The sequence below is a fragment of the Schistocerca nitens genome, chromosome 3 (assembly GCF_023898315.1).
Source record: "Schistocerca nitens isolate TAMUIC-IGC-003100 chromosome 3, iqSchNite1.1, whole genome shotgun sequence".
Taxonomy (NCBI): domain Eukaryota; kingdom Metazoa; phylum Arthropoda; class Insecta; order Orthoptera; family Acrididae; genus Schistocerca; species Schistocerca nitens.
In genome coordinates, this window is record NC_064616.1 from 48,835,579 (window position 1) to 48,862,492 (window position 26,914).

General features: G+C 40.2%; 1 protein-coding gene across 1 annotated transcript in view; it reads left to right on the top strand.

Annotated features, from left to right (window-relative positions):
• LOC126247996 (kinesin-like protein KIF3A) overlaps nt 1–26,914 on the top strand; it is a 110,967-nt gene that overhangs the window by 65,110 nt on the left and 18,943 nt on the right. The window contains exons 10-11 of the mRNA XM_049948578.1: nt 11,064–11,244; nt 21,207–21,443. Of these exons, the coding sequence (XP_049804535.1) occupies nt 11,064–11,244; nt 21,207–21,443 (418 nt within the window). The remainder of the gene's footprint in view (nt 1–11,063; nt 11,245–21,206; nt 21,444–26,914) is intronic.

A 26,914-nucleotide genomic window follows, 5' to 3' on the forward strand; every position in this document is an offset into this window, starting at 1 on the left:
AGATGAAACGAGAAAGAAAATTAATCTATAATTAAATGTCTAACAAATGAACAAGTCACATTAAACTGATTGCAGTTGTTATCACAAGAATAAATTAGAATGAAAAGAACCATTGTAGGGATAGTACCAACAGTTGATATTAGTTCGCAGGATGAGTGACAGTTTGAGAGTTGGACTGAATCATGATTGCGATCTTTCATTCATGTATTAGTTACTGTTCTTACATAAGACCTACACCCTACAAGATATAGCTGTCCATGTTTCACTGTTGCTTAAGCACACCACTACGGAAGGCTTGGAGAGGGAAATGTGACACAGACCTAGCTGACAACTATACTGAGAGTGTGGTGTGATGTGGGGAGGGGGGGGGGGGGGAGGAGTGGTGAGCGGGCAGCAAATTTTGCTGCCAACCATGGGAATGTATGCTGTGTGCTTTGGCTTTTTATAGACATCTACAATGTATAAACTGCAGTTTGTCTGAACCCATTTGTACTTAGAGTGGAATTGACTTTAAAACTGGCCAAATACTCAACAATACATTTCTGCAGAAGATGCTAAAAGTTTAGATTGTGGCCAGTGGTGTAGTTACATGTGTCATGCAGCAGTGATGTCTACACTCACCATGAGGTATTACCTAAACAGTAGGGTGTGTGTCAGCTGCTGATTCTACACAGCCAACAAGAGAGTGGTTGGCAGATGAAATGTTTTTGTAGCAAAAGATATTGTAACATTCTCACATCATTATACATCATTATACGAGAGTTGAATGAAAAGTAATGCCTCCACCTTCATTAATTGGGTTTGGATGGGAATATTTTAATAAATTAAATGCATAAATAATCCTTAGAATGTGATCTTTAATTACCAATATTCATTTTTCCACATAATCACCAGCCAATTGGGTACATTTCTGCCAATGACGAACAAGTTTTCTGGAGCCGTCAGGAAAAAAAGTCGACACCCTGTTTCCGCAACCACAGTCTCCAGTCTCACAGTTCTCTCAACGTCTTCATCAGAAGCATAAGGATGTCCCTGCAGATCGTCTTTCATTATCGGGAACAGATGGAAGTCAGGCGGTGCTAAATCTGGACTGTATGGAGGATTCCGTCGGTGGTGAGATTCAGTCTGTGAAGTTCTGCGGTGGTGGCATGTGAAGTGTGTGGTTTGGCATAGTCGTGCTGCAGGAATTATTGTTGTTCCAGGATCAAGGAAATCAACATGGATAACGCCATCTGCGTCCCAGAACACTGTGGCCATGATTTTTCCATCTGAAGGCTGCGTCTTTAATTTCTTTTTCTGGGGCAAGTCTTTGTGTCAATATTCCATAGACTGACGTTTCATCTCCTAGTCGTAATGGTGAACCCACGTTTCGTCTGCTGTCACAGTTGAATGGAGAAAGGCATCACCTTCATTCTCATAACACAAGAGGAGTTCCTGGCAAATTTTAAGTCTGTGCACTTTCATTTCAGGAGTCAGCATCCAGGGTACCCATCGTGCACAGATCTTCTGATAGCCAAGCAAAGCAATAATGTGACCCACACATTCTTGTGAAATGCCAATTGTGCTTGCAATTTCTCTCTGAGTGATAATACAATTGTCCTGAATCAATCTGTCAACGTTTTGCTTGTAAAACTCGGTGGTTGCTGTCACAGACCATCCAACTCTTTGTTTGTCATGGAGGTCAGATGTTCCCATCTGAACATCGTTAAACTTACATGCCCAACAACGCACGTACTCACATCAACACAATCACCATAAACTGCTTTCATTCTCTGATGAATCTCCTTTGAGGTGACACCATCTGCTGTCAAGAATTCAATGACTGCATGTTGCTTAAATCGCATTGACCGACCATCTTTGCAGGGTTCCATACTTTACACTGTAACAACACAAACGTTAAATGCTAAGGCTTCCCACCAACTGGAGCTGTAGAGAAAAGGCTACGGAACAAGACAGTACATGTCGCATACCAATGCTGCCAACTGTTGAAGAGTTACGAAGGTGGAGGCATTACTTTTCAGTCAACCCTCGTAGAAGCGAAATCCGCTGTGTCCTTTAAAAAAGAAAAAAAAAAAAAGGAAGGAAAAAAAAGACACAATATATTTCAGAGAAACAATCAGATGTTTGTAACAATGAAGATATAAGTTTCACAGCAGCCTTGTTAAGATGATGATGATTAAGATGAAAAATAGTGGTACTACAGATGACAGGCTAAACAAAAGACACAGTGAAGATAAAAATTAATGTCAACAATTTCTTTTTGTTTATTTTATTGCTCCTTGTATTATCAAAATGTAGAAAACCAATAAATGGCGTAAGTTTAGAATTGGTGTAATGGTAACTTTTGAGACATATACCTTATGTCGATAAAAGTTTGTAATTTTGGTTAGTAATAATATGTAACAAAATAAATTTATCTCAAGGAGCCTCTTTAAAAAAAGGGGGGGGGGGGTCATCTTACATTCAGAATCATCTTATACTCAGGTAAATATGGTGCTTTGTTAGTTTTCCATACTGAAAAAGTAGCTCCATTGATCACAGAGGACCACTAACTACAAACTTGTGAAATGATAAGCACTTAAAACACAATAGTTGGTGGACATAATTGTTCAAGGTGGGGCTGTGCACTGGTGAGAAATTGAATTAGTTATATACCATATTTATGTTGGCATTGTTGTCAGTAACACAATATCCTGTTGCAGAGCATGTTCTACATCATGAGAGTTGTGACTTCAGTGTCTATTTCAGTACACATACCATCTGGGTCCTTCCACTAACAGCAGTTTCTCAGAACTCTGCAGGTTGGAATTGGCATTGCAACATGTGCTTGGTTCTTGCCACCCACCTGGCCTAAATTTCTGTTAATGTCTTTCGTCTCAGTACTTCTTTTCAGTAACTATTCCTTTTCTTCACTCACTTTTACCTCTCTGTATCATTTGCTTTCTGACCCACCCCCGCGTGACCTGGGTACCAGGTATAATGTATTTTAGCTTTCCACTCTTGCATGATGTTTTCTCTGTAATCTCTGTATTGCTTATTACCCTATCTTCCACCACCGTTAAGCTCTCAGGTTTTCAAACTCTTTCAGTGTAGTCCCCAATAATCAATCTTTCCTTCTCAACCCGTACAACAAGTCTCCCCTGACCTGGGGTTCTGGGTAACTTTTCCATACCTTCCCATTTTCTAAACCTCACCAGTCCTCTTCCTCCATTCCTCTTCTCTTCCCTTCCCTTCAACCCTTCAGCCAGAAAAATGATCCATTGGCTCCAAAAGCTTGCACATTTCCATAACTTTTGTATGTTTTTTCTCCTGCTGCCACTTAATGATTAGGTTTTTTGTCCATCCAATTATATTACGTGTTTACATTGACTTGTTACGGCATGTACTGCTCAAAAGGGGCCAACAATTCTATAATATTGGTTGCACCCAGCTCTAAGGTGCCTGTATCCTTTTCAGCAGCAGAGATGTTAGCAGTAATGAGGTTTTGAGCTTCTATAAGGCATTTCTGAGGTTTGTATCCTCGGATGAGTGTCTCCATTGGCATTTGTCAGGATTATTGTGTTCATTGGGTCCGTGGGGTACAGAAATACGCAAACTAAAAGTTATTAGCCACTACCAATTTATTTCTATGAAGACATGTATAATAACATGCTCACTACGCCGAACCATCATAACCATGTCTGACGTCCTACCACAAACAAATACGGATTTGTGAGTACTCCATTGAGAGCCAATAAAGGACATAGTTCCACATCATAACCACACGCATTGGAAACTGTTCGGCCCATGCAGGCGACCAGCGTCGTGTTGTGACTACTGTGTGTGTGAGGTGCTCTGCGGTCGGTGTATACTGACACCGCAGTTCTTCAGCATTCCACGATAATGCCAGCTCACACTTGCGCCCGCATGCTGCATCCAAGCGTCTGACCCTTACACCCCCCCACCCCCAAAGAAGATGAGCTACCGAATGTGGCTCGCCACGCGGGATTAGCCGAGCGGTCTAAGGCACTGCAGTCATGGACTGTGCGGCTGGTCCTGGCGGAGGTTCGAGTCCTCCCTCGTGTGTGTGTGTGTGTGTGTGTGTGTGTGTGTGTGTGTGTGTGTGTGTTTGTCCTTAGGGTAATTTAGGATAAGTAGTGTGTAAGCTTAGGGACTGATGACCTTAGCAGTTAAGTCCCATAAGATTTCACACACGTTTTTTGAATGTGGCTCAAGACCACCACCTGGGCGTCATGAATCTTTGTCGCCAGTTGTTGCAGCAGAAGCATTGCAATGTTTATCTCGTTTCCAGACACAGTAACTATTGGTACTGACTAGCGGGTTTTCAGCGTCACAAGTTGGTGCAGGATATTCGCTGTAGACACAAGACACATTAATAAAAGTAAGAAGAACACGATACTGACAAATAAGTATGGATTAACATTATTTGAAGATTCAGAAAACTTAATCTGATTTGCTGCTTGAATGAAATTCAACTCATTGTTAGTAGTCGTCATATCTTCTTGGATATCCATGATTAAATCATTATCCTTGGGAGAACTGAACAGGGAATGATTTGCATATGCTAGTATGTATGATACGATAAACTGGTATCATTCTCATTACTGGAAGCTTTCCAGCTCTATGAAAAGTAGTTGACAATACAGGAGGCATATCAAACAGATCACATGATAAATCACAATGAGTGGCATTTAAAATTAATCCACTACCATGTAATTTGAGTGTGAAAGGTTTATCCAGTGTACCAGAAATTGTACATCTAAATGTGATATTGAGAGTTGAATTGAAAGAGTAAATTATACCTTCAGAACGTTGTTTAAGATCAAACCAGGCACCTTTGTGCCTAATCAAGATATTGTGTGACAAAAGGTTTAAGAAACAATCAGTGTCTTTTTCATAATTAGCAGATTTAGACTCTGCCTGCATTTTGGCGGCAATCTAATTGTTATACCAAGATGTTCCCATTTCCAAAACTATGTCATTATCTTTGACTGAATGAATCAAATCAATTTGCTTCTTAACAGAATTGAATTGTCGTCGAATCTCACTCAAATTGTATTTATGTACAAGCATAGCACAATTTGTTGAAACTACCATATCTGATTGTGGTTCAAACAAACTGTACATGTCTACGCAGATTGTAGTGGTGTCTGGGACTGGATCACTCAATATATAGCGACACCTCAGAATCGAAGTCTGGACTGCAACCTCGCACTGCTTGTGTCATGGATTTAGGAACAGCTGGTCGGCCCATAGGCCAGTCCTCGTCGTTGTCTCATGATGCTACAGGAAGTATACCCAGAAATGGCATTACACGATTGATATGAATGACAGTCGAACAAAAAGGCAGTTGGAGCTTAAGAGTGACTGGTGGCAACACCTCCAAGATCAGATATGGTCATTTCCAAAACATCTTAAACTTTAACACCACATTGCTCGGGTAGACAGAATCTCCGACTCGGTACTGTGGTGCAACTGCTTGGCGAGCGTGTTGTTTCGCTTGCTGCAGAAAAGATTGATGATTTCACTGTTTCACTCCCTTCCATGCCTCCTTTAGCTTGCGTGCTAATTCCTTCTCATATTCATTGCCGATTCCAGTGGTCAATTGTGCAAAGTCCAAGGGGGAATGCATCTTTCTTCCATATACAATTCCGTATGGACTTAGGCCAGTGCATTTTTGCATTGTATGTGCTCATGATGTACAGAAGACTTACATCCCAATTGTGATGCTTGCTACTTATGTAGCGGCTAGCCATCTTAATGATTGTTCTGTGAACCCACTCAACGCATCCGTTTCTTTCTGGGTGTGCTAGTGTAGTTCTTAGTTGTGTTATTTGCATTATATTACAAGTCTTTTTAAGCAATTCCCCATGAAATTTGATCCTTGGTCACTGATTATACTTAAAGGTGATCCAAACTTCAGAATGCCCTATTTTACAAAAACCTTAGCCACAGTTTCAGCACTCTGATCATGTATTGGTATCATGAGAAGATGTCTGGAGAAGTAATCTAACATGGTCAATATGTATTTATTCCCAACTTCAGTCTTAGGCAAAGGTCCAACAACATCAAATCCAACTCTTTTGAATGGTTCACTAATCTGTGGCAGTTCTTGTAATGGTGCCTTAGTTTTTCCTGACTTATTCCGTCTGTTACAGGAATCACATTTTCAAACAAACTCAGAAACATAAGTTGTATGTAGAATGAGATTTTCACTCTGCAGCGGAGTGTTTGCTGATATGAAACTTCCTGGCAGATTAAAACTGTGTGCCCGACCGAGACTCGAACTCGGGACCTTTGCCTTTCGCAGGCAAGTGCTCTACCAACTGAGCTACCGAAGCACAACTCACGCCCGGTACTCACAGCTTAACTTCTGCCAGTACCTCATCTCCTACCTTCCAAACTTTACAGAAGCTCTCCTGCAAGAGCTTCTGTAAAGTTTGGAAGGTAGGAGACGAGGTACTGGCAGAAGTAAAGCTGAGAGTACCGGGCGTGAGTCGTGCTTCGGTAGCTCAGTTGGTAGAGCAATTGCCCGCGAAAGGCAAAGGTCCCGAGTTCGAGTCTCGGTCGGGCACACAGTTTTAATCTGCCAGGAAGTTTCATATCAGTTGTATGTCTTGACCACCAATATATCTCAGCTATTTTAATGTTTATTGCTTTCTTACCATAATGTCCAGATAATAGAGAGTCATGTTGTTCTGTCATGATTTGCTCTCTCATGCTTTCTGGAATAACTAGGTGTTTTCCTTTAATAGTGATCTGGTACAGCAATGCATCTATTTCAACAAAAAATTGATCTTTTTTCCATTATTTGCATTGTGAGTCCTTCTCGTGAGCCGCTTTTAACTCTTCCTTGCGACTTATTGCAAAACAGACACGTACCTTTTGGCTTGTTGCATCAGAATTTACGTGTAGTTTGCCAGGTCAGTGAATAACTTTAAACTGAAACTCCCTCTGTCTAAAAGCCCACCTTGTTAGTCCTAAGCTCAATAGCCATTTAAGCACGGCATGGTCTGTAATAACTGTGAATTCTCTGCCTGTCAAAAAACATATGTTATGTGTTATACCAAAAACCAAAGCGCAAAGCTCCTTTTCTATTGTAGTGTAATTACATTCTGCTTTGTTTAATTGTTGGAAAGCAAATGACATTGGATGTTCACAGCCATCAATTTCTTGAGACAAAAGAGCATTGGCAGCGAAATTTGAAGCATCTGTTGAAAGAGTGAAGGGCCTGCTGTAACCTGGATAGGCTAACACTGGAGCTGTGGTTAGGGCAGTTTTAAGTTCTTCCATTGCCTTTGTGCATTCTGTTGACTAATTGAATGCGATTCCCTTCTTTAGTAGCTGTGTCATTGGATGTGCTATATTTGCATAACCAGCTATGAAACACCTATAGAAATTTGCTAATCCCAAGAATGATTGCAATTCCTTTAAATTCAATTGTTCTGGAAAATTCGTGACAACTTCAGTTAATTTTGGATCAGGACAGACACCTTCACTAGTTATAACATGTTCAAGGTAGTTCACTTGATTTTGTGCAAAGTGACATTTATCTATTGACAAGGACATATTTGCGCTTCTTATTCCCTTGAAAACTGCTTGAAGTTTCTCAGTATGCTGCTTCATGTTTTCACCGAAAATTATTTTGTTGAAGTGTGCAAGAGCTTGTGTTGGTGTGAGCCCTCGTAAAACGGAATCTATCAGGCGTTGAAAGGTGGCTGGCACGTTGCGAATCTCAAATGGCATATGCAAGTATTTATGCTCTCCTGTAGTTCTAACAAACAAAAAAGTTCTCACTGGATCATCTGGATGCACTGTCAGCTAATGGTATCCACTTGTTAGATCACAAACCAAAAAAATTTGACATCTGCCCAGGTAATCTAGGGTTGCTACCGGATTTGGTAAGGGGTAAATGTCTAGGGTGGTTATTGCATTCAGAGCAAGATAATCCACACTAAAACAGAAATGTGGTTCTCCGGAAACAGATTTCTTCTTAACAGTGACATCTGGTGAACACCATGGTTGATATGCAGGATCTCTTGGTCCTATAATTCCGGTTTCCAATTGTTCTTTAACCATTTCTTCTACCAGCTCTCTCTGACTAAATGGTATTCTGTAAGGTCTCTGAGTGATCGGTGCTGCATTTCTAGTATATATACGATACTGAACCAGTTGAGTGACAGGTAAATATCAACATTCTCGGAAAAGATCTGCTTACTCCAATAAAATAGGTGCTAAAATCTTGTGGTCTTCAACTGTCAAATGTTCTATCTTTTGCCAAATCTTGCTCTTTATTTCATTATTAATTTCGACTCCTGGCAGCAATTTTTCAGTACTACTAGAAAAAATCTGTCTTTGTAACTGCAACTTTTGAAACTTCATTTGGAATCTGTACAACATCACTTTTACTTATGCTCGACACTTCAGCAACTTTTGTTCTTTGTGACAATACAATATCTTCATTGCTCATGTTCATTACTGTTATTGGGACTCTAGCTACATTCTGTCTCACCATTGTGGCTACTCCAACACTTCTGGCAACATAACAATGCATTTTGTCCAGTAACTCACATTTATCTGACTCTGCTGAATTTGCGGAGGCTGATCAATCTGTACATCGACTTGGAGGGTTTGAACTGATGTGTCGATTGGATTGATCAATTCCACAATGTCAGTGTTGCTGCTCCTTTGAGTATAATCTGATGACTGATTTCCTAGGTTGTAGTTTCTACAGCCTTGTCTGATTCTTCTATCTGCGACAAATATTTCTGCCTCGTTAGCAGCCAAGAAATCAAATCCAAGTACACCATCATAGTGCATTTCATTATTTGTAACTACTTGCACCCTTGCCATGTATTTTTCTTAGCTTAAACATAATTTTATGTTAACCTTTCCTTGGTTATGTAAATTCCCGCCATTTAACATGTGGACCTTTAGCTGTGGCAGTCTTAACTTATTCCTTTTGTCAATGTAACTCCACTTCAGTGAGGTCTGTGCTCCTGTGCCAATAAGTAGCTTGATCTGTCATCCACGATATACAGCACCTATCTCAAAGTCATTGTCGATATGATTTGCAGTTGAGCTAACAAGAATAAAGTCTGCCCTGTCTCAGACAGGGGCAAACGATGTGGTGGCTCATATGTCCCCATGCTTATTTAATGATCTGCCAAGTTGTCTGTTCCTCGCATTACTATTTCTGTTATTGTGGCACTCTTTTGATATGTGGCCCTGTATCCCACAGTTGTAGCAAAGTCATTTTTCCTTACAATCTGTACGTTTATGACCAGGCTTGTTACATCTGCAACATTCTGCAGGTCTGTTGAATACGCGATGCTCTTCTTTTCATATATCATTCGGCCGTCTTTTAAATGCTTCCATGAAGCTAACAGCTGCTTTTACTGCTTCCTGAGAGGTCTTACGTTGCACCAATCTGACTGCTTTGCTTACTTCGTTGCTATACAACCTGTGAGGGACCGATGGCCTTTTTAGTCTGGTCTGCTCAACCTCCACAAACCAACCAACAACCCGTGTATGAATGTGTCTAAAGCTCGCTGATTGGCTTCGAACAGCTGAATGCAATTCTTATTCTCATCTTTGAGCAGCTCATATGTTTGAGCATTAGTGTTTCAAATTCTGCCAGCAAACTTCTCAATAGATTCACTGCACCTCGTCAGGACTGTAGGATTTCCATAATTGATCCCACTTCTGAAACCACTTCTATAAGGCATGTATGAGGTTTGTATCCTTGGCTGTGTGTCTCCCTTGGTATTTGTCAGGATTACTGTGGGCATTGGGTCCATGAGGTACAGAAATACGTGAACTACGAGTTATTAGCCATCACCATTTTATTTCTATGAAGACATTTATAATAAAGTGCTCACTACACTGACCTGTCATAACTGTGTCTGACATCCTATCACGAACAAATACGAATTTGTCAATACTCCATTGTGAATCGGAAAAGACATAATTCTACGTCGGAACCACACGTGTTGGAAACTGTTCTGCCCGTGCAGGCAACCAGCGACATGACATGACTACTGTGCATGTGGGGTACTCTGCAGCCAGCGTATGCTGACACCGCAGTTCACCAGCATTCAATGATAACATCAGCTCACAGTCGTACCCTCGCGTGGCAGCTTCGTCCAAGCCTGTTACCCTTACACTACTTATGTAACAAGTTTATTGTCACAGCCCATATACTATCATATTTTCATTCATGTGGGATTTTGAAAGGTACATTTTGGGATGCTCATCCAATGAATGTGCCAAGAAAGAGCCTAAAAGTGAATCACCCATATATCTTAATTCATCTTGTTGATTATCCATGTATTTTACCAAATTTAACATTGTTCATTGAAGTAAATTAATTTTAATAGCACTTTCTGCTCACGGCAAAAATTGTACATTGCTGTTAGGTTTAGAAGGTGATGTATGACCCACATCCTCAGCCATTTTGCACCTGGCTAACACACAGTGAGCTACTTCTTGTAACTTTATTCACGATCAGCCACATTTGGCCGTACTTCTATTCTGAAATTAATTAACTTGTTTTTTAAATGCTGCGGTATCTTATAATTATAAAACAGAAGAGCTTTTAAATAGGCTTTTCAGTTTTCCTTTTTGCAGCAACAAACCATCACATTAGACACAAATTTATATATTTCTTGATGAATTCTGTTAGTTGATGTCCTATTGTCTGGCTCAGCCATTATTTTAAGTGTACGCAAGGGAATTGTAGCTGGCTGCAGGTCACATTTGCATGATCTACTGAATTTCTCATGAGTGGGCCAGTGTATTGTAATTTACCCTCTTGGTAACTAAGCCTGATGTCACTTCTATTACCCAAGACCAAAAACTTATTTACGCATTACTCATGTAACGAAGATTACTCATGATAATGAAGATAACAGACATAGACAAAATTTAAGTGAAGGAAATTTTCTAGACACTGTTTTAATTGTTGTAGTATTTTTGTTTAATTTTTTATTCCATTCTTAATTAGGACACTGTTTTAATTGTTGTGGTATTTTTGTTTAATTTTTTACTCTGTTCTTAATTAGGAAGGAACATGAAGCCCTACGTGATAAATTGTATAAACTAGAAAAGAAAATACTTGTTGGAGGTGAAAATCTCTTGGAAAAGGCTGAACTTCAGCAGCAACTTTTAGAAGCTTCAGCACGTGAACTTGAAGAAAGGCGCCGTAAAGAGGAACATTTGAAACAGCAATTACAACAGAAAGAAGTTAGTATGTGTGCTTAGTAATTTAATTCATAAATTTCTTGCATGTTTGTATATTTATTAATCACAGTCGTGTGTTTTAATAACTGTGTAGTGCAGAGTTCGGCTGTCTTTAGTATGTATAGGTACTGTGATTGCTATGTTCTGGTGCCGGCTGAGTTGATGACCCTTTGCTCATAACTCCAGGTGTTGCTAGCTTCGGTCACACAGCTTGAGGATGTTGCCAATGGGCATCACTATGGAGCGTGAGGTGTAGGGATCCAAGGGCCATCCAACACATCCCATGTACCCACTGATTGGCCCACCCCATCACCGGTGGTTGAGTTGGAGGTCATTCTGAGGTGTGGAAGACAGTGAAAGACTCCTGAGAAAAGGCCTAGCCACTTTGTCTGACAAACAGGTTTCAGTTAAGCTCCTGAACCAGGTGCAGTGTGTCCTATTCTGGAGGAAGTGTCTCGGCCTGCAAGTTACAGGCAGTCATAGAGGGTGGGATTACTGTTAGTTGTGACCTCCAGTGTTAGGCACGTAATGGAGCTCCTTAGAGATATGACTGCCAAGGAGGGGAAGAAGTCCAGTGTGCACTATGCGTGCATACTGGGAGGGGGGGGGGGGGGGGAGAATCTGAGTAGTTCCACAGGTGGAATGGGACCTTCTGGATGCCATGAAGAGCACAGAGTGCAGCCAACTGCAGGTGGTTAGAAAGAGTAAACAGAAATGATGACAGACAAAAGTTAATAGAAATTCATGTGTCCGTAAAAAGGTTGATGTGCGAAGCTTACATAACTACCCCTGTCACACTTTAGCTGTAGATCTTGCTGAGATCCGAGAAAATTCTGAGCCTGAATAAAATTGCTAAGTGGGTCTAAGGCGTCTATAAAGTCACTCATTGACCAGTCTGGTATGGCAGTAGAGACAGCAAAAGTAAAACCGAAGTTTTAAATCTTGCAGTTAAGAAATTGTTCACACAGGAGAATCGTATAAGCATACTATCATTTGACGATTGCACAGACTCCCATGTGTAGGACACAGTAATAAGCATCCCTGGTGTAGAGAGAGAGAGAGAACTGAAAGAGTTGAAAGCAAATAAGGTACAAGTCCTGATGGACTCCCAATTCAGTTTTATGAAGAGTACTCGACAGCATTAGTCCCTTACTTAGATACCATTTATTGCAAATCTCTTTCCCAGCACAAAGTACTAAGCGACTGTAAAAAGAGCAGGTGCCTCCTGTACATAGGAAGGCTAAAAGAACGGACCCACAAATTTACAGACCAATACCTTTAACATCAGTTTGCTGCAGAATCCTTGAACTTATTCTCAGTTTTAATATAATAAATTTCCTTGCAAGATCAAAACTTCTGTCCACAAATCATTATGATTTTAGAAATTGTCACTCGTGCAAAACTCAGCTTTCCCTTTCTCACATGAGATCCGGTGAACCATGGATGAAGGGTAACAGGCAGATTCCGTATTCTTAGATTTCCCAAAAGCATTTGACGCAGTGCCACAGTGCCAACTGTTAACAAAGGTACAAGCTTAAGGAATAGATTTCCAGGTTTGTGAGCAGCTCGAAGACTTCTTAAGTAACAGAACCCAGTATGTTGTCCTCGATGGCAAGTGTTCATCAGAGACAAGGGTATCATCAGGAGTGTCCCAGGGCAGTGTGAAAGGGGCATCTGTTATTGTTGATGTACATAAATTATCTGGCAGACAGGGTAAGCTGTAGTCTGCAGCTGCTTGCATATGATGCTGTGCTGTATAGGAAGGTGTCGTCATTGAGTGACTGTAGGAGGATACTGTTATGTCTTCCTTGCATGGTATGTGTTGTCCGTCCATGGTAGCTGAATGGTCAGTGTGACGGATTGTTAATCCTCTGGGCCTGGGTTCGATTCCTCGCAGGGTCGGGGAATTTTCTCTGCCCAGGGACTGGGTGTTGTGCTGTCATCATCATCATCCTATCATCCTCATCGACTGCAGGTCGCTGAAGTGGTGTCAAATTGAAAGACCGGCACCTGGCAAATGGCCTTCCCGATGGGCGGCCCTTGCCATACAATTAAATAAATAAATGGCATGTGCTTCTTTAGTTCATACAGGAACGAGGAACAGATGATGTTCATGAACAGAGAATTCAGATATTAATTTATTTGACATCTAATGTTGAATAGTAAAAATAATACATTACTTTGTTGCTGTATTTGCAGCGTCAGTTGGTAACAGTAGATTGCAATGTAGAAATATACAGGGTGAGTCACCTAACGTTACCGCTGGAAATATTTCGTAAACCACATCAAATACTGACGAATCGATTCCACAGACCGAACGTGAGGAGAGGGGCTAGTGTAACTGGTTAATACAAACCATTAAAAAAATGCACGGAAGTATGTTTTTTAACACAAACCTACGTTTTTTTTAAATGGAATTTAATTAATTAGTTTTGTTAGCACATCTGAACGTATAAACAAATACGTAATCAGTGCCGTTTGTTGCATTGTAAAATGTTAATTACATCCGGAGATATTGTAACCTAAAGTTGACGCTTGAGTACCACTCCTCCGCTGTTCGATCGTGTGTATCGGAGAGCACCGAATTACGTAGGGATCCAAAGGGAACGGTGATGGACCTTAGGTACAGAAGACACTCGAAGAGCACATTACATCCACATGCTAGCACCTTTTTATTGGTCTTTTTCACTGACGCACATGTACATTACCATGAGGGGTGAGGTAAACGTACACACGTGGTTTCCGTTTTCAATTACGAAGTGGAATAGAGTGTGTCCCACTGGAAATGCGTCGACGTATGTGGTATCAGCATGATGGTGCACCTGCACATTCTGCAATTAACACTAGGCTGACCCTTGACAGGGTGTTCGACGGGCGTTTCATAGGACATGGAGTACGCATAAATTGGCCAGCCCGTTCTCCTGATCTTACACCTCTGGACTTCTTTCTGTGGGGTATGTTAAAGGAGAATGTGTACCGTGATGAGCCTACAACCCCAGAGGATATGAAACAACGTATTGTGGCAGCCTGCGGCGACATTACACCAGATGTACTGCGACGTGTACGACATTCATTACGCCAGAGATTGCAATTGTGTGCAGCAAATGATGGCCACCACATTGAACATCTATTGTCCTGACATGTTGGGACACACTCTATTCCACTCCGTAATTGAAAACGGAAACCACGTGTGTACGTGTACCTCACCCCTCTTGGTAAGGTACATGTGCGTCAGTGAAAAAGACCAATAAAAAGGTGTTAGCATGTGGACGTAATGTGCTGTTCGAGTCTCTTCTGTACCTAAGGTCCATCACCTTTCCCTTTGGATCCCTACGTAATTCGGTGCTCTCCGATACACACGATCGAACAGTGGAGAAGTGGTACTCAAGCGTCAACTTTAGGTTACAATATCTCCGGATGTAATTAACATTTTAAAATGCAACAAACGGCACTGATTACGTATTTGTTTATATGTTCAGATTGGCTAAAAAAAACTAACGGGGTTCCATTTAGAAAAACGTAGGTTTGTGTTAAAAAACATACTTACTTGCATTTTTTTATGGTTTGTATTAACCAATTACACTAGCCCCTCTCCTCATATTCGGTCTGTGGAATCGATTCGTCAGTATTTGATGTGGTTTACGAAATATATCCAGTGGTAATGTTAGGTGACTCACCCTGTATACTGATGCAAAAGATTTATAAATCTGTCACTCTTAAATACAATATCTATTCAGAATATGTCAAGCCCTGGCTACTATGAAAGTCTGTAAATGTTATTCATCTGGCAAACACACAGAAAGGGGCCAGTGCATGAATGGTCAAACTTAAGTACACCCTGCAGCTGGACTCCAGCAAGGGGATGCATGTATGCATTTCATTGGCAGCAGCATAATCGTTCATGGCAGCATTCTTGTGCCACGGTGGTGGCTGTAGGAAATGTGGTGGCATAACTGGTGGCACTCATATTTGAAAGTGCAGCTGACTGGATGGCACCAATACTGCAGATACAAGATAACTTAGACAAAATTTCTAGTTGATGTGATGAATGACAGCTAGTTATAAAGGTAGAAAAATGTTAGTTAATGCAGATGAATAGGAAAAACTAACCTATAATGTTAGATACAGCATTAGTGGTGTGCTGCTTGACACAGTTGCGCCAGTTGAATATCTAGGCATAATTTCGCAAAGCAGTATGAAATGGAATGGGCATGTAAGGATTATAGTAGGGAAGGCAAACGTGCGACTTCGGCTTATTGGGATAATTTTAGGAAAGAGTAGTTCATTTACGAAGGAAATATCATATAAGACACTAGCGCGACACATTTTTGAGTGCTGCTAGTGTTTGGGATCGGCACCAGGCTGGATTAAAGGAAGATATCGAAGCAGTTATTGGTAGATTCGAACAACCCACAAGTATTATGAAGATGTTTTGGGAGCTCAAATGGGAATCACTGGAGGGAAGGTGGTGGTGTTTTCTAGGAGCACTATTGAGAAAATTTAGAGAACCAGAATTTGAGGCTGACTGCAGAACAATTCTACTGCTGCCAATGTATATTTTGCACAAGGACCATAAAGATAAGATTAGAGAGATTAGGTCTAGTACAGAGTCATATAGACAGTTGCTTTTCCCTTGCTCTATTTCTGTGTGGAACAGAAAAGGGAATGATTAATAGTGGTACAGGGTACTGTCTGCCACACAGCATATGGTAGGTTGTGGTGTATGTACGTAGATTTAGATGTCGTGGCCCATGTCGGTGGTGGCCCATGTCGGTGGTGTGTGTCGCTTTGGATCTGAAGAGAAGATCTCTGGTTTCTGGCATATACCTGAATAGGTAAAGACCTCCAGTCTTACTTGTGAGATGAAGCAGAGCTCATCATCTGTAACATCATCAATAGGACTGATGGCGGATCTTTGGTACAAAGCTGAGTGGAGGGTCTGAATCAGGGGCTCAGATGGTTCTGCAACTGTGTAGCTTGCAGATTTCTTGACTTGCGCCATAGGGTGGTGGGGTATCGAATTCTGATTAATGGGTCAGGGGTCCATTACACAATGGAGGCAGCTGCATGGGTAGTGGGGGCTGTGTGAAGTGGACTGGGCAGTTTTGTAGGTTACAGGTTCTCGGAAAAGAATAAAAAGGGCTTCAGTCTCAGAAGTTGCAGGTCAGATGCAGGACGACAGTAGACCAAGGAACAGTAGGTATTATAGTCATAAATTGTTGTGGCTGTCTTGGAAAAGAACCAAAGTACTAAGTGCTAATAGAAAGCACTAAAGCTCAAATTGTAATGGGTATTGAAAGCTGGCTAATGTCAAAGATGAGTTCAGTTGACATTTGTACAGAGGATCGATGTTCAGAAAGGGTAAATTAAATACAGTTGTTCATGGCATGTTTATTGCTGTTATAGAAGTAGTTTATCTTGTAACAAAATCAATGATGTAGATAGTTCTTAGGAGTTAGTATGAGCAGAGGTTATACATGAAAACCAGGATAAATTAATAATTGGTTCATTTTACTGACCCCATGTCTCGGATGATACAGTTGCTGAAAAGTTCAAAGGAACAATGAGGATCATCTCAGATTGGTTAGGTACCCCTCTCATACAGTTATAGTTGGTTGTGACTTCAATCTGCCATTGATATGTTGGTGATAAATACATTCTCCTAAAATTATATTGAGCAATTAGTTCACAAGCCCACTTAAAGTGTAAATGATTGTGAAAAATAAGTTATCTAGTGCAGTTTGCAGTAAGACTATATAAAGTTACTTCCAGATACATAAAAAATAAACACAAAATATATAAAATGTATCTGTTTAAAAAAGCACATAAAAATTTGTTTCATGCATTCCTAACAGTCTCCACTCCTTCTGAACTATGTACGTGTAGACCAGATGCAGCTTAAATTCAAGGAAATGATATTGACAGAGTTGAGAGATTTATATCAAATAAATTAGTAACAGACAGAACTGATCCTCCATGGTACATAAAACAGGTCAGAACATTTTTACAGAAGTGATGATAAAAGCATGCCAAGTATAAAAGAACATAAAATGCACAAGATTAGCAATTTACAGAAGCTTGAATTTTGATGTGGACTTCAATCTGAGATAGTTTCCAAAACGAAACTCGTGTCTTGAAATCTGGCAGAAAATACAAAGAAATATTCTGGTTGCATGTAAAGTACACCAGTAACAAGAGACAATCTATAGCTTCAGTGTGGGATAGCGATTGTAATGTTACTGATGACACTGTAGAAGAGTTACTAAATATGGTTTTCCAAAAATCCTTCACTGAAGAAGATGAAGTACATGTTCCAGAATTTAAAATGAGAACAGCTGCCAACATGAGTAACTTAGAAGTAGATATCCTTGGTGTAGGAAAGCAACTCAAATCACTTAATAAGGACAAGTCTTCTGGTTCAGATTGTATACCAATACATTCATTTCAGAGCACACTAATATAATAACTCCATACTTAGCAATCATGTACAACTGCTCGCTCAACAAAAGATCCATACCTAAAAACTGGAAAGTTGCAAAAGTCATACCAATACTCAAAAAAGGAAAGAGGAGTAATCTGCTGGATTACAGGCTCATATCACAGAACGTCAGTGTGCAATCAGTTAAAAAAGGATCTATTGCCACATAGTGTGGATTCAGAAAATATCGTTCTTGTGAAACACCGCTTTTGACATCATTCCAGACAAGCAGCTTGTAATCAAGTTGCTTGTCTATGGACTGTCATCTCATTTGTGCAACTAAATTCGTGATTTCCATCAGCAAGGCTACAGTTGGTAGTAATTAATGGAAAGTCATTGAGTAAAACAGAAGTGATAGCTGGCATTCTCCAAGGAAGGGTTCAGATCCTCTGCTGTTCTTAATGTATATAAACAATTTAGGAGACAATCTGAGCAACCATATTGGTTTGTTTGCAGATGACACTGTCATATACCATCTTGTAGTCATCAGAAGATCAAAACCAATTGCAAACTGATTTAGACACGGTACCTGTATGGTGCAAAAAGTGGCTGTTGACCCTGAATAATGAAAAGTGTAAGGTCATGCACATGAGTGCGAAAAGAAAGTACTAAAAGAAATCCATTAAATTCCAATTACACCATAAACTACACAAATTTGAAGGCTGTCAGTTCAACTAAATACCTAGTGATAACAATTACAAGTAACTTAAACTGGAATAATCACACAGATAATTGTGTGGGGAAGACAAACCAAAAGACTATGTTTTATTGGCAGAACACTTAGAAGAGGCAACAACACAAAATAGTGTGTGTCATGGATATGATATGAGAGTTTGGGTGGCAATCATTAAAACAAAGGCATTTTTCATTATAGTGAGATCATTTTATGGAATTTGTCAGCAAATTTCTCTTCTGCATGCAGAAATATTTTGTTGGCATCCACCTACAAAAGAAAAAATGATCATCATTGTAAAATAAGAGAACTCAGAGATATATGTTATCATGTTATCATGTTTCCCACTTTATGTTCAAAAGTAGCACCGTGGGGAAATATTGTGAAGGTGATTTGATGAACCCTCCACCAGGCAGTTAAGCTTGAATTGCACATGTAGATGTAGACTACATCTACATAATGTAGGTGCAGAATGACATGCCACACAAGTAAATTTTTGATAATGATTTGATTCAGAACAAGCAAATTCAGCTGTTTTATCTTGTCTCTCATTAGTAGTACAACTGTGTATTGTTATTTTCTGAAATAATTATTTTTCATTCTGGTACACCGGGTTGTAATATAAAATATTGTCTAAATCTTATCTTTAATGATTCTTGTAGTTGACATGTGGAATAATCGGGTCTACTGCCGGATGTTTGTGTCACTCTGGCACAATATTTTGGCCACGTAACTCGTTGCAAGGCAAGGCAAGGCAACGACTTACATGGCCGAAATATTGTGCCAGAGCGACACAAACATCCGGCAGTAGACCCTATTATTACACATGTCAAGATCTCGCCGGAAAAGCCTGAAGAGTTACATTCTTGTAGTTGCTTATTAAAGCATTCAATCACACTAATGATTAATTGTCTGCACCAGATGAAAGAGCTGTGCTTTTGGCATGGCAAATTTTTCATAAAATTTATGAATTGTAATTGAGCATTGGAATTGGAAAAAGAAATGGATGACATTTTGGTAGTTGCTTACTATACCATCTGATATAGTGGGCTCTGAACCGTGAAGTTAAAATCCTGGTCCATTTGTTCTGATTTAGGTTTTCTGTGGTTCCCTGAACTTAGATTCCTGTCTGGTAGTATGTCCCTCAAACGAAATTTTAAATCATAAAAAAAATTATGTAAGATGCATATTGAAATGTACAAATCTCACTTGATGGTAGGCCCTAGAAATTATAACTTTGGGTAGCTCCTAATCTTAGGAATGAAATAATTAATTTTTTGTTTTACCCTCCAATGGAAAATGTCAAATTTACCATATGCATTTCCTATCACTGGTGAGGCCTTTGTCTTGATATGAAAATTACTATGATTATGTGGTGTCACCGCCAGACACCACACTTGCTAGGTGGTAGCCTTTAAATCGGCCGCGGTCCGTTAGTATACGTCGGACCCGCGTGTCGCCACTATCAGTGATTGCAGACCGAGCGCCGCCACACAGCAGGTCTAGAGAGACTTCCTAGGACTCGCCCCAGTTGTACAACCGACTTTGCTAGCGATGGTTCACTGACAAAATACGCTCTCATTTGCCGAGACGATAGTTTAACATAGCCTTCAGCTACGTCATTTGCTACGACCTAGCAAGGCGCCATTATCAGTTACTATTGATATTGTGAATCATGTACCGTCCAGACCGACGTTCACCATTAATGGATTAAAGTTAAGTATTCCACCAGCTACGTCCTTTTTTCTAAATTCTAATATCTTTGTCCTGTTCTAGACCTCACGCCAGCCTGCGTGAGCTAAAACGCGTGCCTTTCGGCCTCCTCTAGTAACCCGGTGTTGGCTCTCCTGCCAACCAAAACAGATTACTCCTGGGATATATCAAATGTAATGCAACTACTGCACTCTCAGTTAAGACTGCACAGTTAACACACAGCACTTGGTTGCAAAATGCATTTCAGCATAATATTGGGGACCCATGGTGTGTGATTCACCATGTAGGCTGTTTTTGTCTTCAAACAATAGAAAATTCGAACTACACAAAAGGGAACTTTTTCTACAGTATGTATGTAGTTTTTGTCACCTATTTTCTTTTTACATTTCTCTCTTCTGTTGTTGTCTACTTAGTCTTCCCCATTCACTCAACCATCCATCCCAAGTACAACAGGTTTGATTGTGTGGCATCTGATTCTTTTATTGCAAAGTACAGTTCAGCTTGTTAAACTAAAACTGCTGAGGGTCCCTAAGGATATTTGGTATTATATGGTACTGGAATGACATGATATAAACCCAGCCCTATGTATGCTATATTGTCTAAGATGTAGGCAAGGAACATGGGATACCAAATGTTCCTTGGCCTCGACATTCAACCGTAATGTTGCCAACTGAAGTGTGGAAGTTGGTTACCTGGAGCCTGGTCCCCATTGCCACAAAAGCAGTTTGGTAGTTCTTGCCACAAAGAGGCTATCTAGTGATCTGTGCATAAGGATGTGTAGCTCTGCATGGTCATTTCACTCATTATTGAGAGTAATTCATATGATAAATTTTACTTTTCTCCCAAGTTCCATTATTTCTTGATTCAAATACTTTTATTAATTTCTGGGTGTTTAATAAATCTCACTTTGACTTCTAATAAAAACATGATTATTTTTATTTGTTTGTTAAAATTGTGATATAATTTCAGTGTGTATGCGCACTTTGCAAAACCATTTAGAAGTTTCTGCCAGTTAGTTGGTAGGACAACATTCCACTTATTTCAGTGAAACCACTAGGAGTGTTCATTCATATTGTTAGTGACAAAAATTTCTTCCGACAGGCAGAATTAATTGACATGGAAGAACGTTATTCGAGTTTACAAGAGGAAGCTGCTGGAAAAACTAAAAAGTTGAAGAAAGTGTTTGCCATGTTGATGGCTGCAAAAGCAGAGCTAAATGACTTGCGGCATGAACAACAGCGAGAAATGGAAGGACTTCTGGACAGTGTATTTAGCCTGACCAGGGAACTGAAGCTTCAAGAAACTATTATCGATGCTTTCATCCCAAAGCAGTATCAGGTTAGTTGAATGAATGTAAACAGATCATTATTATTTTTAATTTAGTTTATAGCTTAAGTAGTGTAAATTATGGCACAGGTGGTTTCCCTTTACCTTCATAGGTATACTTTTTAATATACTGTATAAATGGCTTTACAGCTTTAATTTATCTGAAAACAATATTACAAACTGAAATGTAAAAAGAAAATAGAATCTTTAGCTTCGAAATAAAAATATAACAGCACTTGGATCACTGTTGAATTTATTTTATTTTGTGAAATATCAAGCTTATAATAGTTGCAGTCCTTTTCAGTAAATTTTGAAATTCCCATTATTTCATATCTCAATAGCAAACCTGCCAACTTTTGTGGTTTATCTGAAATTTATGGAAATTGTAGAATTTTATGGTTTTATGGGTGGGCGGTGTCATTTTATGACTTCGTGGATAAAAATTTGAAATGTTAACATTCAGTAATCACCCCACTTCTGCATAATCAATTGTTTGCATGTGTTCAAAGCAAGTCTGCAATAGGCAATAACTCATTCTTTGATATGATTGATAGTTTTAATCGTGTGATGTTTGTGTAATCATTGGATTTAAAGCCAGAATAACAGTTCTTTTATGTGAATCTTACATGTCAACAGTCTGCTCCACAAATTCTTTGTTCCGCTCCATTCACTTGTTGTGATTTAACCCGTATTCTTGGACCATATGTGAACTAATGACATTCGTTCCATATGTGTGTGTTTTTTTACCATGTGCATATTCTTTGTTCACAAGGTTGGTACCATTTTCATTTAATGGTTTAAGACTCTTTGTGCATGTTTCCAATGAAGTGTTGACGGTCTTGAGTGTTTGTGTCAAAATTTTATGTGACGTTCAGTGATCCAGTTCCTTTCGATGTTTCAGTACATATCGAGATATTCATTCTCAGACATTTTCAGATGCTCTATTCCTATTGCAGAAACAATAAACAAGAAACAATACTTCTAGGCATTTAAATAATCATATTCTGTTGATTTTCCGTGCATACGAAAATCAAGAAAGGAAGAAAAATTTGCCTTTTTCACAGTATGTGGATGTGATATTAATCTTGCACATGGTGAAAGATATGATTTAAGTAATCATGTGAAGAGCGGTAAACATATAAGTTATGTTAAATCAAAGGAAGATAACAAGAAATCAACACCTTTTTTGCCAAGTCTGGAAACATTTACAGTGACTTAATTAGGGCCAAGTGTCTGTTTAGTTCCTCTCTGGTTGGAACACAATGTGCCCTTAAGTGTGGCTGATCATGCTGGTGCTTTATTTAAAAAGATGTTTCCCACATCAGAATTTGCAGAGAAATATAGCTGTGGTCACACAAAAACTACATGCATTGTAAATAAGATAGCAAAAACTGCATCATCTGAAATTGTTAAGTGGCTTCAGAGCGAACCATGTTATTTAGCAATGAATGGAAGCAGTGATGCGAATGCCAAGTTGTACCCTGTTGTTTTTACATTCTATGATATTCCACGGGAAAAAGTAGTGAGCACTGTGCTATCCATACCAGCATTAGTTGGGGACTCAACAGGGTGAAACATAGGTAATCTGATGTTATCACAGCTGAATTCTCATAACATACCAATTGAAAACTGTGTGGCTTTCGATAGGACACAGGTATTGCCATCATAGGTTGCATTTGCCACCTGATTAATTCAGCAGCTGAAAAAGGTGCTGGAAGATTACCGCTTAATATGGATGAGATCCTTGTTGATATTGTCAAATAGAAGAAGGTGTAATTAGATGAATAACGAACACTGGCTTCACTTAACGAAGGTTTATTCAGTACTTGCACGTACAAGAGTGCGGAGCAAACTGCCTCCGGCCAGAACACATACAGTATATGTACAGCTAAAGAACATTCCAGTATATTAGTTCTTGACATTTGTGGATACTCCTAGAATGTACTCGAACCGAATATAGAAATTAAAATTGTACAGTCCAGGTGAGTTTTGAAGTCACGACCCTCCATGCAACAGTTTAGTATCATAACCACTACACTACGGTGCTACTCAGCTTCGTCTGTGACATTGCTCCCTCCTTAAGAGAACAGCGTCTCAGTGTTACGTCCTCTTAGTCTGGGCACGAGTCATCAGTCCTGCATACTCAACTCCTGATGACTGATTCTTGCGCTGGCGGTGATTCTCTTAGAACTTCTTTTGCTGCCACGCTCTTCGTCACCTTTCCACTTGTTGCCTTTTACTGGAGCTTTGAATTTACCTGAGTTGCAGGATCCTTATAGGGCTTCATTCAAAGGATGTGGACCGTATCGCTGATCATTCGTTGTCTTGTGTCGGGATCGAAATCTTCAACTTCATAAGTAACATCAGACAACTGTCTTACAACCTTATAAGGTCCAAAGTAGTGCCTGAGGAGCTTCTCACAGAGACCAACCTTCCAAACAGGAGTGAAGATCCAGATGAGGTCATCGGGCTGGTAGGCAACAGGGCAGTGGCTCACGTCATACCTTCGGCAATTGTTTTCTTGAGCGTGCAGCATGCGGAGTCGAGCTAACTGCCAAGCTTCCTCAGCACAGTGTCCATCGTCGCAGTTGCCTCTCTCCCATGCACGAGGAAAAATGGCGTAAATCCTGTGGTGTCTTGTTTGTCAGTGTTGTAGGCAAACGTCACTAAAGGTAGCACCTCATCCCAGTTGCTCTGCTCAACATTGATGAACATTGATAGCATGTTGGCCAAGGTGTTATTAAGGTGTTCAGTAAGCCCATTAATTTGCAAATGGTAGGCAGTCATCATTGTGATGAGTAATGTTGCACCTACAGTTTACCTCTGTCACAAGATTCGATTGAAAAACTTTCCTTCTATCAGTAATTACCGACCTTGGGGTGCCGTGTTTTAATACAATGTCTTTCACAGTGAATTTGGCTACCTCAGATGCTTCGGTTGTTTTCATGGCTTTTATAATGGCATAGCATGTCAGATAATCATTGCAAACAATAATCCATCTATTGCCACTAGGAGACATTCGAAATGGTCCGAGGAGGTCCATCCCAACACGCCGGAAAGGTGTTTCGGCTGGTGGAATTGGTATGAGTCGGCCAGGTGGTTTCTGAGGAACTGCCTTTCTCCTCTGGCACTCTCTACAGTGAGACACACAGTAATGGACACTCCTAAATAAACCTGGCCACAAAAATCTCTTGCAGATTCTATTGTATGTCCGGCCTCAGGTGTGTCATGGAATTTCTGTAGAACATCTAAGCGCATGTGTTTAGGAATCACTGATAGCCACCTCTTTCCAAATGGATCAAAGTTTTTCTTGCAAAGTAATCCATTAACTACCGTAAATTGTCCTTTCACACCCTCTGACTGATTTAAGGCAAGCGTAATTTGAGATATCGTGGCGTCCTTCTTCTGCTCTGCAGAGAGATCCTGGAGTGCAGCGAGACAGTCACTATCTTCATCAAAATCTCGATGGTCTTGCACAAGGATTCTTGAGAGACAGTCGGCATCTAGGTGTTTTCTTCCATTTTTGTACACTATGCTAATGTCATACTCTTGAAGATGTAGTGCCCATCTGGTGAGTCTTCCTGTTGGATCCTTAAGACCTGCCAACCATCAAAGTGAATGATGGTCTGTAACAACTGTGAATAGCCTTCCATAGAGATACTGTCAAAATTTGCATATGGCTCAGATCACAGCAAGAAGTAGTTGAGTAGTATCTCTCGGCTTTTGTAAGTGTCCTAGAAGCATAGGCTATAACCTTCTCTTTTCCATCCGAAATTTGCACCAGAACAGCACTGATCCCATACCCACTGACATCTGTGTGTAGTTCTGTAGGTGCTCTCTCATCATACAGACCAAGTACAGGGTCAGTCGTCAGAGCTTCTGGCAGCACATCGAAAGAATCTTGTTGAGCACCACCCCAGACAAATGTAGCATCAGCTTTTAACAACTCTTGGAGTGGCCTGGCTTTGATACAAAAGTCTTTGATAAAACGACGGTAATAAGAACATAATCTGAGGAAGCTTCTCACATCTCTAATACTTTAAGGAATAGGAAATTCTGTTATAGATCTCACCTTTTCTGGGTCTGGCCAAACAGCTTTGTTTGACACATGGCGTCCAAGTATTTAGATTTCTTTTGATCCAAAGAGACACTTTCTTGGATTAAGTTTCAGTAAGCCTTGTTGGAGACACATAAGAAAGGCCCCAGTCTTTTTATATGTTCATCAAATGTCTCTTAGAACACTATAATGTCATCTAAATAACAAAGACACATCGTCCACTTCAGGTGACTTAGAAGATTATCCATCATCCATTCAAAACTTGCTGGTGCATTACACAAACCAAACGACATTACCTTAAACTCATACAGGCCCTCAGGGGTGACAAATGCAGTTTTTCACGATCAGCCTCATCTGCTTCGATTTGCCAGTATGCCGAGTACATGTCCACGGTTGAGAAAAACTTAGCCGCCTTTAGACAATCTAGAGTATCGTCGATTCGTGGAAGAGGATAAACGTCCTATTTAGTTATCTTTTTAAGCTTCTTGTAATCAACATAAAAGCGCCAACTGCCTTCCTTCTTCCTGACGAGAACCACTGGTAATAACCGTGGGCTCTGCAAAGGCTGAATTATGTCATTCTTCATCATTTTCTCTACCTTGTCGTGAATTATACTACATTCTGTTGCTGAGACACGGTATGCTCTCTGTCTTATTGGTTGATGGTCTCCAATGCGAATCCGGGGCTTGACTGTCGATTTGTCTAATTTCCTCTTCATCTGTGGGTTGAAGCATTCAGAGAACTCTTGTAGAATGGCAAGTAGCTTCCTCTGTGTTCCTTAGTGAGATCTGGTGATAGTCAAGCTAGAAGATCTTGTCTCGTAGTGGTAGCGCTAATTTCGCCCACAGACTCGGCATGGGAGGTTTCTATGACACTCAGCTGTTCTTCAGTTAATGGCTCAGTGTTTGCTACACACATGTGTCTTGGAAGGATCTGCCGTTCTTGGCGGCAGTTAACTATCCACAGTTCACTGTATCCATTCTTAAACGGGACAGCAGAGGCTGGGATGACCAAGTTATTCTTCAGTGGTATGCTTCTCTTACATTCCACAACAAGATCCATGACATGGCATGACTCATGACAGTTACCTTTCTAGCACTGACCGCGGGAATGATCACTTCATCCAGCACACATAGTCTCCAGACACTCAGATGTTCATCTTCCTGTCCACAGTATCTCATCTCGTCTAGCATAATCTTCGAGCAACCACAATCTATAATTGCCTGAGAAGCTTTCAAAAAGTCCCATCCGAGAATGATGTCATGACTACACTCTTGTAAGACAATGAATTCTAAGGGCTGTGTATGGCCACTTATACCCACAAGAATGACACATCTTCCTGTAGGTTTTACATATTTCCCATTAGCCACCTTCAGCAGAGATGTTTTCTTGTTGACGAATACGGTTTTCTGCAACTGGCGATGGT